The 13,305-nt window shown below is 39.1% G+C and overlaps 1 protein-coding gene across 7 annotated transcripts in view; it reads left to right on the top strand.

Annotated features, from left to right (window-relative positions):
- Positions 1–13,305, top strand: part of CREM (cAMP responsive element modulator) — a 110,906-nt gene that overhangs the window by 28,651 nt on the left and 68,950 nt on the right. For 4 of the 7 annotated variants that reach the window (XM_006888919.1, XM_006888921.1, XM_006888918.1 and 1 more), the window contains exon 1: positions 4,487–4,606. In XM_006888919.1, coding sequence (XP_006888981.1) covers positions 4,487–4,606 — 120 coding nt within the window. Of the gene's footprint in view, positions 1–4,482; positions 4,607–13,305 lie in introns of those variants that run through there. The other 3 variants (XM_006888924.1, XM_006888925.1, XM_006888920.1) reach the window with 1 other exon arrangement.

Raw genomic sequence — 13,305 nt, 5'->3', positions numbered from 1 at the left:
TGGGGTGGCTGCCAACTTTCCAGGGTGCCTTTCTATATTCAGAGGCTTGGGTCCTCATGACATCCTGAAAAAGCATGATTCTGCCTTTGGGGCTTAAGTGGATGTGGATGCTCATAACTGAAAGTAGTAAAAGGGGCAGGTGTTTGTGATAATTTCAGACTGAGATGCTCAATAGGACGGAGGTACGAATAGAAATTTAGGAGCCATTCCAGATAGTCAAAGACAGCTTTGTATGTGGATTCAAAAAAGGAAGAAAGGCAAGAATTGAATATTGGGAAAGGTTCAGGAGAAAAGAGAAACTAATCAAGGTGAGCATATGGGATAATGTTTATAAAAACAACGTGTAAAAGTATTTTGAAATTGCAAATAATTTAATCTTTTAAAAGGGAGCACTGGTGACCTAGTGGCAAGAAGCTGCACTGCAATCCCGAAGGCATGGGGTTTGAATCCACCAGCCTCTCTGTGGGAGGATGGGCAGTCACCTTCTTTGCGATTAATTGCCTCTGGGAGGGTCACCTGTGGGTCTGTTCTGACTCGATGGTACACAACAACAATAACAATCTTTTAAAAGAGCTTTTTTATTGTTGGCTTTTTAAAAAATATTTTATACTGATTTTCATATAATAATACCTTTACAGTTTATTTACAAAGTTTAAATACATTGTTTTTCCACAAAAGATCCTTTCCATTTCCTTCACACCCCTACCCATCAAAATGTGCAATTCTGTGATTAACAACCCCCATCCCCCACTTCCTCACCCCTCTGCTTTCACCCTCCCTCCCACTTGTATCCTCATATTCATTCTATAATAATGGGTTTATACAGTATTTATCCTTGTGGGACTGAGTTAGTTTACTCGGCATAATGCTCTCCAGTTCTCCTAAGTTAGGTAGTAATTTACAAAATCATTGCTCCTGTATGCTGCATAGTATTCCATTGTATGAATATACCACATCTTCTCAATCCATTTGTTTGTGGTTGGATATTTGGGCAGTTTTCATGTTCTTGCAATGGCGAATAATGTTGCTGTGAACATTGTTTACAAGTTTCCATTTGAGCCTCAGTTCTCCTTTTCTTGGGGTATATTCCAAGCAATGGAATAGCTGGGTCTTTTGAATTTCTGTGTTCAGCTTTTTGAGGAAGCACCAAACTGTCTTCCAGAGTGCCATTTTACAGTCCCACCAACAATGTAAAAAGTTCCTATCTCGCCACATCCTCTCCAACATTTATTACTTTTTGTCCTGTTATACTTTGCCACTGCTACTGGAGTGAGATGGTATCTCATTGTGGTCTTGATTTGCATCTCTCTTATTGCCAATGATTTGGAACATTTCTTGATATGTCTTTTGGCCATTTGAATATCTTTGTTGGTGAAAATTATTTCCATGTCTTTTGCCCAATTTTGTAATTGGGTCATCAGTCTTTTTCTTGTGGAGGCCCAAGAGTATTCTGTAAACCTTCATTATGAGACTCTTATCTGAGATGGTATTGTCAAATGTTTGTTCCTAGTCCGTAGGTTTTTTTTTTCATCCTCGGGGAAAATTTTTTGATGCTCACAGAAATTTAATCTTTAGAAGGTCCCACTCATTAAGCCTATCCTCTTCAGATTTTAAATCTGGCTATAGATTTTAAATCTGGCTATATTTGGCAGTCTCTTTATACTGTAGACTAGGGCTTCTAAGCTTGATCCCAGTATGTCTTTTATGAACTTTGTTTGTTTGCTTTGGGCTTTCCTCCCAGGTCTCTGATCCACGCTGTGGTGATTGTTGTTGGCTTTTAAGAAAGAGGCATGTGCAAGCATACACAACCAAAATTGCACCAGTTTAACAATATCCACAAGATCAAATCAGTGGCATTGTTTACATTCTTAAGTTGTACCCTTTCTCCCTCCCATCCTTTTCTACATTATGCCACCATGGCTGCCTCAGCTTTCTGTCCAGGCGTAGTTTCTGGGGGTTCATTCAGGCTAAATGATTCCAGGCATTGACTTAACCACTTATTTATTTCCAGGATCTGTCATATAGGTGCTTTTATTTTTTTTATTTTTTTGTTATACTAGTTTATTTACAAATTCAATTACATTTGAATACATTTTTATACCAGATTCTTCCAGTTTCTCTCACCCTCATGTAGGTGTTTTTAAATGAATGTTTCTGAAATGAATAGAGCTAAGTGGCTTTTCAGCTTCTGACTCCTTGGTTGAGACACAAGTTCTTGATTGAATCTTAAGTGAGGTACAAGAAATATCATGACACACCCACGTTTAGCGTGGCTTCATTCACAATAGCAAGTAGTTGGAAACAACCTAAGTGCCCATCAACAAACGAATGGATAGAGAAGCTGTGGTATATTCACATAATGGAATACTACGCTGCATTGAAAAACAAGGAACTCATGCAATATTATTCAAAATGGGTGATCCTGGAAGACATTATGCTGAGTCAAGTATCTCAGTCACAAAAGGACAAATTCTGCATGGTGCCACTGTTGTAGAATGAGACTGACCTCAGGGTTGGGGTAAGACTGAGAAAAACTAGATAAATTTATATATACGCATTGAAACAGATGAGGGAGAGAACAGATTAAAAGCGCTATATGATAGGGTATTATGGTTCTCACAAGAGTCCAGAATTAAGGTTGCAAAGTGGAATGTACTTGGGGCCACGGCGGGGGGGCTTGTGGGGGGATTGTATACCAATGAAGGAATTTTACTTTTCAAAGAGAGGAGCGAACTGGGACGGGGAGTGGGTGGGGGAAGTGGGCAAGGAGAAAAGTGCAACAATGAATGAATGGAAATCCAAAATCTCTGTAAATGTTCATTAAAATTAATAAAATAAATTTGAAAAAATGAAAAAATATCATGAGATAACATTTGTTGTTTCTAAACATTTGTGCTAAGACCTTTCTTGTAGGAAAATGGTTTAGTTGTAAGATAAATTCTTGAAATGCTATTGAATCTATTCTAAATTGTTCTTCTTAGTTATAAGTATGGACATGATTTTGAAAATTGAGACATAACCTTTAGGTATTTAAAGATGACAACAAATAGAAATGAAAGGTTTAGATAATGGCTATTAAAATGCGAAAGCAAGTATTAAGTGAAAAATAAATGAAAGGCCTCACAATTTAAAAATCAGCTGTCAAAAGCCCTCTAGGCCACAATTCTGCTTAGACACATGGAGTTGCTGTGAGGTGGAGTTGACTGTATGGTATCTGGAGTGTCACAGAGGTGAAAACATTCAGCAGCTAACAAAAGATCGATTGTTTTAACCCACCAACACCCTGCAGAAGATGTTTTAATCCACCAATACTCTGCAGAAGAAAGAGGTGGTGGTCAGCATTCATAAGAGTTTACAGCCTGGGAAATACTAAAGGGCATTTCTGCCCTGTTCCATAGGGCTACCGTGAGACACAGACATTAACTTAAATTCACAGAAAATGTTTTTTAAAAAATCAGAACCCTTTTCTGGAAAAATTAAGCTCTCCTTTTTTATTAACTAGGGAGCTACAGGACAACTAGTCAACTTTAGTGGCTCAGTATGGGAGACTTTAAATCAGAAACTATTTGGTGCTAATAAAGTAAGGACCATATTTACGTTATAATGTGTTTATAAATGGAGAGTTCTTTTGCACTGCATTGTTTTATAAAGCATATATTAGGCTTGAGAGTTATAGGCAGAATGTTTGTAATAGAAAATCTCTGTACATACATGTGATTTTGTTGTATACTATGGAATCAGAACTGACCCTCCAGCTGATTTTCAGAGGCATTAAATCCTATGGAAGGAGATTACCATTTTTACTCTCTCAGCAATTGGTGGATTTGAACCCAGTACCTTTGGATTAGCAGAACAAGTTGTTACTGCTAAGCCACCTATCTATGTATCTATCTATATTATCTATATCTAATCTATAGAGATACAGATATATATACACAAAATTATAAATCCAGAAAGACCTAGTTTTGGCCTTTACTCATACCAAAAAAATGCATGTTGCAAATCATAATCTCTATGCCTGTGATTATAATCCCATTTGAGAGTGGATTATTTTTGTTATGTTAATGAGTTAAGGTTACTTTAGGGTATATATTGAGATATAAAAGTTTAATGGCAGGCTCAAAGCAGAAAGGGGGTAAGATAGATGCCAAGACACATGGAGATCAACCTGGAACCAGGAGCAGAAGCTAAAAGTATGAGGAACTTCCTTGAGAGTCAGCGGAGAGAGAAAGCCGGCTGCCTTCTAGGGCTAGCACCCTGGGTTCAGAATTCTGACCTCCTAAATGGAGAAAGTAAATTTCTGTTTCTTAAAGTCATCTGCTTGTGTATTTATGTGACAGCAGTGCTAGATAACATAGGCAACAGGGCTGAAAGTATAAGGGGACAATTGAGTATTGGCAATTAATACCAGAAAACTGGGGAAAAAACCAGGAATATTTCAGATAGGGCCTTAATACTTCTTCATTTTTGTTGTCTTTTCAGACAAATGACCATGGAAACAATTGAATCCCAGCAGGATGGAAGTATAACAGATTCTGTGGCAGAGAGCGAAACAGCTCATATGCAGACACAGACTGGTCAAAATTCAATCCCTACTTTAGCTCAGGTAAATTTAACTTAGGCATTAGGTAGGTCTGATTAAAAGTAAAATATATAGAAATGAGAATTATGTCCAGATAATATATTCTTACCATTGATCTCTTAAGCTTTCTGTCTTTTCAGGTTATCAGACATTCTTACTGATTTGACTTTGAAGAGAAGATAAAATTCACAATTACTTACACATTTTAAAAAGCACTTTATAGTGCAAGCCACCATCACTGCCAATATTAGAAGGAAAAAAACAAAACTTCTCCATGATATGTTATCCTTACATTACTAGTTGAAGATGATAATTCTAACTTGTTATAGTTCTATATTGTTAGTTAAACCTTCCCTTCTGCCCAGCATGTATTTGAATTTTTGTTTACTTTATTTTCAGATAGTTAGAGCTTAAATCTCTTAATTGATTTTATTCAGAGAGTACTAGTATGGGCTAATCAGTGTTTTTCCGCTCCTAAAATTATTTTATGAAACATTCTAAAAATATATATTAAAAACAAATATTTACATAGTGTTTTATCTATGCCTGACCTAATATTAATTAAAATTTATCAAATATTTACTCAGTACCTATGGTATGTTAGGCAGTACTTTAAATGCATTGGAATAGATATAGTTCCTGACTTCAAATCCTATTGTTTCATGTAGTATACAATAATAATTCATCAGTGAGATGTCTAATATATTTTAAAGTGATTAAAGGACATAGTTAAGGGTGCAGCTAATTAACTGGGAATGCCTTTGGAGAATGGAGGGATGAAACAATGAAGCAATTTCATTGAATAAAAGAATTTTTTTTCTTATGAAGATTTAGATTGAGAAGGAATTTTATGTTTATTCATAAGAGAAGGTAAGAAATTCTATGAAATGCCCATATAGGAGAGATCATGATAACTAAATGTACAGAAAGCAGACTCTCCAAGTTGTACACTGTTACAGAGGCTTCTGGGTCAAGAGACATCTCCTATGGATGATAGGAATGCTCGATGTAGCAAGGTCCTCTGGTTTGATTCCCCTGCCTGATATATAGCTTTACTTTGCTTGGGTAGTTATCAGTTACAAATGATGATTCCACACACATTACAGGAACTGACTACTACTGGTGATCAGATTAGGTTTTCAGAAAATTAATCTAAAAAGAACAGTATCTTATCGCAAGGGAGGGTTAGCAATTACCAAATGTTAATGGATAACAAACTTTAAGGCAATTATAGGATATTGTGAAGAGTTGTGGTGAGTGGTCAGTGACATCTCAAAGTAAGCTTTAGTAGTCCCCTATATCACTCTCCCTGGACAGTTTTCATAATCCTGATTTTTAAAGAGGAAATTGAGGAAAGCTCATATTCTGTGGTTACTTCCTGTTGAAGTAAGGGTTGATCTACTAGTTAGAGGAGTGAAATTCTAGGAACACTTTTACAGAGGATTATTCATTTCAGCTAGACTTAAAGTGACCCTGGGCATTTATGAGTAGGAACTGTGGTAATTATTTGCAGAGGATAGGTTGGTGAAATTATTGTAATAATATAGAAAAATCACTGTGTTTAGAGCATTAGTAACTCTGTGGAGGCTGGGTTGGAAATCAGGGAGCTATTATTCTCTGGGACACCATTTGTGTTTGTGTAGTAGTGGAGTCATGGAAGAGAGATAGTGAGAATCTAGTGGTAATTTGAAGGGAGACTTTTCTTCCCTCTTCAAGCTGCCAGCACCCACTCACTCCCCCGAGGTTTTCTTTTCACACATATTCCAAGGAGCCACATCTCCCTGGTAACACCCTTTTCTGTTACCCTGAAAAGATAGATGAGTAGGCCTTTTGCTTTTTAAAAATTTCAGTGTTTTTCTTATTTTTTTAAATGCATGTACTCTGTAGAAAGCTTGCAAATATGTATTGTTAAAAAGAATAATCTTAACATCCAGACTTAGTCCTTGTTAATATTTTCATATGTAGCCTTTAAATGCTTTGCCAGTGTGAATTAGATAGTCTAAGGTCATGGTCTTCGCAATCACCTGTTATGCATCAGAGAGCTGGACAATGACCAAGGAGGATAGAAGGAGAATTGATGCCTTTGAGCTGTGGTGCTGGAGAAGAGTATTGAGAATACCATGGACTGCTAGGAGAACAAACAGATTTGTCCTGGAAAGGGTTAAACCGGGTGGCTCCTTGGAGGCAAGGATTCTGAGGCTCCATCTAACATACTTTGGACATGTTGTGAGGAGAGACCGGTCCTTGGAGAGGGACATCGTGCTTGGGAGGGTGGAGGGACAGCGCAGGAGAGGAAGGCCCTCTATGAGGTGGATTGATTCAGTGACTGGGATAATTGGGATGGGAGTGTCAGAGACAGTGCAATTGGCACAGGACAGAGCAGAGTTTAGGGCTGTTGTACATAGGGTCGCTATGAGTCGCAGGCGACTCGACGGCACATAACACAACAACAACAACAACAAGGTCCAGACTCACTATGAAGTCCAGAAGCAACACTAGCCAAGTGTATAGCTTTATTTAAAATGCACACTTAGTGCACTGCAAATCAGTGCACCAGATGCTCTGTTGGAGAAGGAGGGACAATTTCCTGTACCAGTCAGATATGATTTGATGGTACACACAGAAAATAATAAAATAATTTAAAAAAAATAAAATGCACACTTAGGTGAAAGCTGGCTGAGGCTCAGTGGGGGTCAACACAGAACAGAGATGAGTGTTTATGTATTCTATGTTGGCTTGTTACAGCAGTTTCAAGGACCTGGGCCATTTTCTAGTATTTTATCCCTCCCTCTTTTATCTCCTGGGATGGGTCTTAAAACCATATTTAGGGGTAAACATTAATCAGATTATTTACTATTTCCTGTATTACAAAGATGCATTCAGGTAGGATCAGAAGGTCAGTAAAATAGAATAACTTTGGTTTCAACCTTATAGTCCCAACTTTAAGGGAGAAAGGGGCGAAGATCTTTTAAAAACTACTTCCTGTTGAAATGGAGTGAAGCCAGGGGAGCGGCCTTATGTCAGAGGGGACTTGAGTGGAATTAGTTGATACTGAAAGCTGGTTAACAGGAACTGTTCTGTTGTCCAGTTTGTTAAGGCTTCAATTCTGTTATTTAAAGAATTGAGAAAGCACTTCAATATACATGGTCCAAGTATGAGAAATAGACAGAGAATAGGAACTTATTTGAGGGAGTAGCCAGTGAGTTTTGATAAGTAATAAAAAATCAGCCATAACTGCTTGGTCATGTATCTTTTTAATACTAGTTTCACCATGCCCAAATTAGTGATGTATGTGTGACAAGTTTTATTTATAACTGCACATTCTCCACTTTGTTCTGCTAGAAGAAAATCTAAAGTTAATTGAGAGATGGTTTTGACAGTGTGTTGGCTATGTTGGTCGGGATTCTTCAGTACTTGCTCTTAAGTCATGTAGAGTCTTCTAATGATAAGCAAAGGTTCCTCAGGGGGCTGTGATGCCTGCAGTGACTAGACACAAGACTTGCTTTTGAGATGGCTGGGTTAACTAAGTGCATGTGTGCTGTTGAGAATAGAGATATGAGAAGAGGAAAGAAAGCCTAAAATGCAGTCACTCTTTTGAAGAAAGTTGTTTAGTATTGGAAGAGCGAGTGCTTTCTGCAATGAGAGAACATTGTGAAGGGTGTCACACAGCCACATTATATAGGGTGCAGGGGTGGAGAAAGGGGCTTTGATCAAGTTCAAAAGGGATTATAATAGGATTGGTGTAATGGTAGGTGTAATTTAAAAACTGGCATGAGGGAAGTGTTCTCGAGAGGAGAGATTGGTTGTCAGCTAGAGGAGGGGAGAAATCAAAATGAAATCTTGTAAAGAGTTGCCAGGCTTCCACACAGTGCAGCTAATACCATTGGAACCAGTAGCAAGCTCTCTGTCAATACTGAGTGGAGTTGGGTATAGAGGAGGTGGAAGAATTAAGAGTGACACACTATATAGTCCAATTTAGGGGGTTTATGAGTTTTGTGGGCTCAAGTTCTTTGCTTGAGGAGGTTGAACAGGAAGCCAGGACTTCCCATGTGCTTAGTGCTCCAATATGTGTCGTTTATACACGAGGTACGGCCTGAAGTGGTGCACAAGGGAAGTGCCAGAGAAGTTAGAAACATTTTGAGTCATATTGGTGAGGTGTACACAAGAAGCAGTGGGTGATGTCATAGGACTTTTAGAGAGGGCCTTAGAGGACAGGGACGGGATATTGGCAAGTATGCGGAAAAAAACCCTGCTGAGAGGGTGTGCTTCTATAGGAGGGCTGAGGGATTAGAGTGACATGGCAAGAAGCTGCACTGCAATCCTAAAGACTCGAGGTTCAAGGCTCCACTGGAGAAGGATGGGCCATCTCCTCCTGCCTCTGAGAACCCGTAGGAAGGTCAGCTGTGTGTCGATTTCAACTCTGTGGTACACGACGACACCCAGCAGTTGGAGAGATTTTCTTTGTAGGCAGTAATATTAGACATCTTAATTGAAGAAGTATCGGAGCTGGAGAAAAGAATGGAAAGATACAGGGTCACTATAAAAAGGGGGAGTATACTATGAGGTAACATTGGGGAAAAGAAAGAAACTGGGTGCAAGTATAATCCTGAAAGGTGCCCTGGAGCCTTAATTCTTTAAGGAGGGCTAAAAAGTAGATCTTAAAGATTATGAGGTGAGTAGACAATTGTGGGAGAGAAAAATGTCAGGTTTTGAGATTCTTGTGCTAAAATGGTAGCCATAGCCAGTGCCTTGAGACACAGTTTAGACCAGTTTAACTATGTAATCAATTTGTTTGGACAGGTGGGCAATGACTTTTTTTGTTGACCATGCATGTGGGTTAAAACTCCAACAGCTGTGTGCTGTTATTCATCCAAATAAAGATGAAAAGGTTTAGAGTGCCTTTTTTAAAGGGAGCTTGGATAGGGAGTGTTGGATCTGGGGGAAGGCTGGCAAAGTAGAAAGGTTTTGCTATGGAGCCATGTTGTTGTTGTTGATTGCCTTGGAATTGAGCACGACTCATAGCGACCCTGTGAACAAAAGGCCTGAAGCTCCTCTACAACTAACAGTATCAAAGTTCATAGAGTTTCCAGAAGCATATTGTTTAGGAAGTGAATGCCACTCCTGCTTCCAAACCTGTCAGAATATATTTGTTCGTTGAGTCACCTGCAGTGCATAGCGACCATGTGTACAGCAGCTCTGAACCCTGCCCTGTCCTGAGCCAGTTTCACCAATTCTGACACACCAACCCCCATCGCCCCAGTTACTGAATCAATCCATCTCATCTGGGCTCTCCCTCTCCTGCACTGTCCATCCACCCTTCCGAGCATGATTCCCTTCTCCTGGTCATGTGCCCAAAGTAAGTGAGGTGGAGCCTGAAAATCCTAGTGTCCAAGGAGAGACTTGGTTTCACCCTCTACAAGACAGATCTGTTTGTTTTCTTGGCAGTCGCTGTTCTGTTCAAGACTCTTCTCCAGCACCGTAACTCAAAGCACTTCAATATACATGGTCCAAGTATGAGATGTCATTGTTAGTCATTGTCTAACTTTCTGAAGCATAACAAGTAATTGGGAAGACCATGGCCTGGATTAAGTGCACCTTTGTATCTAGACTGAAACTGTTGCTCTTCAGCACTTTGGAGAGGTCTATGATAGCAGATTTTTCCAATGTGATTCATTTTTTTTATTTCCTGACTGCTGGTATTAGGAGTGTTGACTGTGCTGTCCTCACTTCGGCAACACGTATACTAAAATTGGAATGATACTGAAGATTAGCATGGCCCCTGCGCAGGCATGACATGCAAATTCGTGAAGCGTTCCATATTTGGGTGGGGGGGAGTTTTGATTGTGGATCCAAGCAAGCGGTAATTGCTAACAACCTCAACCTCTTCTCCATCTAATATGGTGCTGCCAGTTGTCCCAGTGGTTGAGAATCTTTGCCTTCTTGATATTGAGCTTCAAACCATATTGAAGACTACAATCCTTGACATTCTGCAGCAAGTGCTTCAGGTCTTCTTCAGTTAGTAGGGTATTGTAGTGTGAAAAGGCTGAGTAAGCTGAGAAAGGCGAGTGGAGCTCAGTTAGTAGTTGGGATAGGATAGTGTGTGAGAAGCTCAATCAATTGGGGCTTGTTCCTTTTGGGGAAGGAGTAATGACTAGCTTAAAGTAAATTATCTGGATTTATAAAAGATGAACTTTATAGGGAGAGGTCATAGCCTGCTAAAAAGTTTAGGAGTCAGGCAGTGTGGTATTGAGAGGTGAGAAAGGAGTGAGAAATTTGGTATAGAAGTCAGTAATACTTCGAAGTTGTGACGGGCATTAGATTTGTAAGAAGATAAAATCTGAAAAAAGTCTATGGCTTATATTGTTGCTTTAAGAAGCTCAAATATGTTAACTATTGTTATATATTAAATAGTGATTAATAGTTGATATATTTGCTATTTTCTGTTTCCTGTATGTTTTAAATACTTTATCACACATACTAGGGATATTGAAAATGTATAAATCTGCATTCTGATTTTGGATAACTAAGACTTATTTTCAATGCCATGCTTGGAATATGATTTGTTCAAAGAAATAAGTGTCAAATAAGAAGAATATGAACCAAAACCAGACTTGCATAGTATTGTGAGGTGCTTCCAAGTTAACTACAATGCATAGCAACTCTGTGAACAGCAGATCTGAACCTTGTTGCCCTGCACTGTCTTCAAGTCTGCACCATGTTTCAGTTCGTTGCTACAGTCATTATGTTGGTCCATGTTGTTGTTTTCCTCTCTTTCTCTGATCCCCTACCTTTCTACACACGGTATATTTTTTCAGGAATAGGCCTTCCTACAATAAAAAAACCATGCAGTGTTTTCCCTGCTCTGTTTGCACAACAACTTCCTGGTCCAGTTATGACTTTTGCATGAGCACAATTAAGTGTCAGCCACAACTTGTTATGCTCCACACAGTCAAATGCCTTTGAATAGTCAATAAAGCACAAATAGACATTCTTCTGGTATTCTGTACTCTCAGCCATGATCCATCTGACATCAACAATGATATCCCTAGTGACACGGCCTCTTCTACATCCTACTTGATCTTCTGGTAATTTCCTATCTGTGTACTGTTTGAATGATCTTCAGTAGTATATAGCCCACATGTTATATTAATGATATTGTTCAGTAGTTATTGAATGATAAAGGAATCAGGAAGCTCTTTTGTGAACAGAGCAGGGGAGCACTGCATGCTTTAAAATTAAGATGGGAGTGCATCAGAGTTATATTCTCTCTCCATACCTGTTCAATCTATATAAGCAAATTATTCAAGAAGCTGGGCTCTATGAAGAGAAATGTGGCATCAAGATTGGAGGAAGACTCATCAATAACCTATGTTATGCAGATGACACAACCTTGCTTGCTGAAAGTGAGGAGGTCTTGAAAGATTTGTTGCAGAAGATAAGAAATGCTGCCTTATGTATGGATTGCATCTCAGTGTCAAGATAACAAAAGTTTTTTTACCACTGGACCAATAAGCAACAACATGATGGATACAGAAGAGATTGAAACTGTCATCTTACTTGGATCCACAATTAGCACCTTGTTACCAGCAGTCAGGAAATAAGGCAACACATTGCATTGGGGAAATTTACAGATAGGGACCTCTCCAAATTATTGAGGAGTAATGATGTCAGTTTGAGGATTAAGATGCGTCTGATTCAAGCCATGGTCCTTCTGATCACTTGCTATGCATCTGAGAGTGAGACAGTGACTAAGGATTACAGAAGAATCCATGCCTTTGAGCTGTAGTGTTGGAGTAGATTACTGAACATTCCCTGGACTGCCTAAAGAACAAATATGTCAGCAGCCAGAGTGCTCTTTGGAGGCAAGAATGGTGACGCTCATACTTTGGGCATGTTGCTAGGAGGGGTCATTCCTTGTGGAATGATATGGTGCTTGGAAGGGTGAAAGATCAGCGAAGGAGAGGAAGACCCTTAACCAGGCGGATTGACACAGTGACTATCACAATGGGCTCTAATGTGACTGGAAGTGTGAAGCACAGGATAGGACAGGGTTCAGATTTGTTGTTCATAGGGTACTCTATGGTTCTTAACAACAGCAGTAAAAAGAAAAATATCAAGACATGTTTCATTGGGAAAATCTGCTGCCGAGGACCTCTCCATTGTACTTAAAGAGCCAACATGTCAGTTTGAAGACTAAGGTGCGCCTGATTCAGGTCAGGTCATGATCTTTTCAGTTACTTGCTATGCATCTGAAAGTTAGACAGTGTGTAAGGATGACAAACAGTGCCTTTGAATTGTAGTATTGGTGAAGAGTATTGAGTATCTTAAGGACTCCTGAAAGAAAAAACAAACATTTTTCAAAGAAAGTGAAACCAGAGTGCTCCTTAGAAGCAAAGATGGTCTCACATAAACTTTTGTCTCACATACTTTAGGCATGTTTTTAGGGAGGGGCTAGTTCTCGGAGAAGAGGTCATGATTGAAAAGGTGGGAGGTTAGTGAAGGAGAGAAGACCCTCAACAAAATGATAGACACACAGGGACGGTATCATTGGGCTTGGGTGTATCAAAGATGGTAAGGATGGCACAGGGTAGGGCAAGTTTTTTTTTTTTCTATAATTATATTTTATTGATTTTCATGAACATTTACAGAGATTTTGGGTTTCCATTCATTCATTGTTGCACTATTCTCTCTACCCTCCTCCCAGTTTGTTCTTGTCCAAATGC

This window comes from Elephantulus edwardii, unplaced genomic scaffold (genome assembly GCF_000299155.1).
Source record: "Elephantulus edwardii isolate Elephantulus edwardi_28Jun2011 unplaced genomic scaffold, EleEdw1.0 scaffold00073, whole genome shotgun sequence".
Classification (NCBI taxonomy): domain Eukaryota; kingdom Metazoa; phylum Chordata; class Mammalia; order Macroscelidea; family Macroscelididae; genus Elephantulus; species Elephantulus edwardii.
Note: the sequence above shows the minus strand (reverse complement) of the source record. Positions and strands in the feature narration are given on the sequence as shown.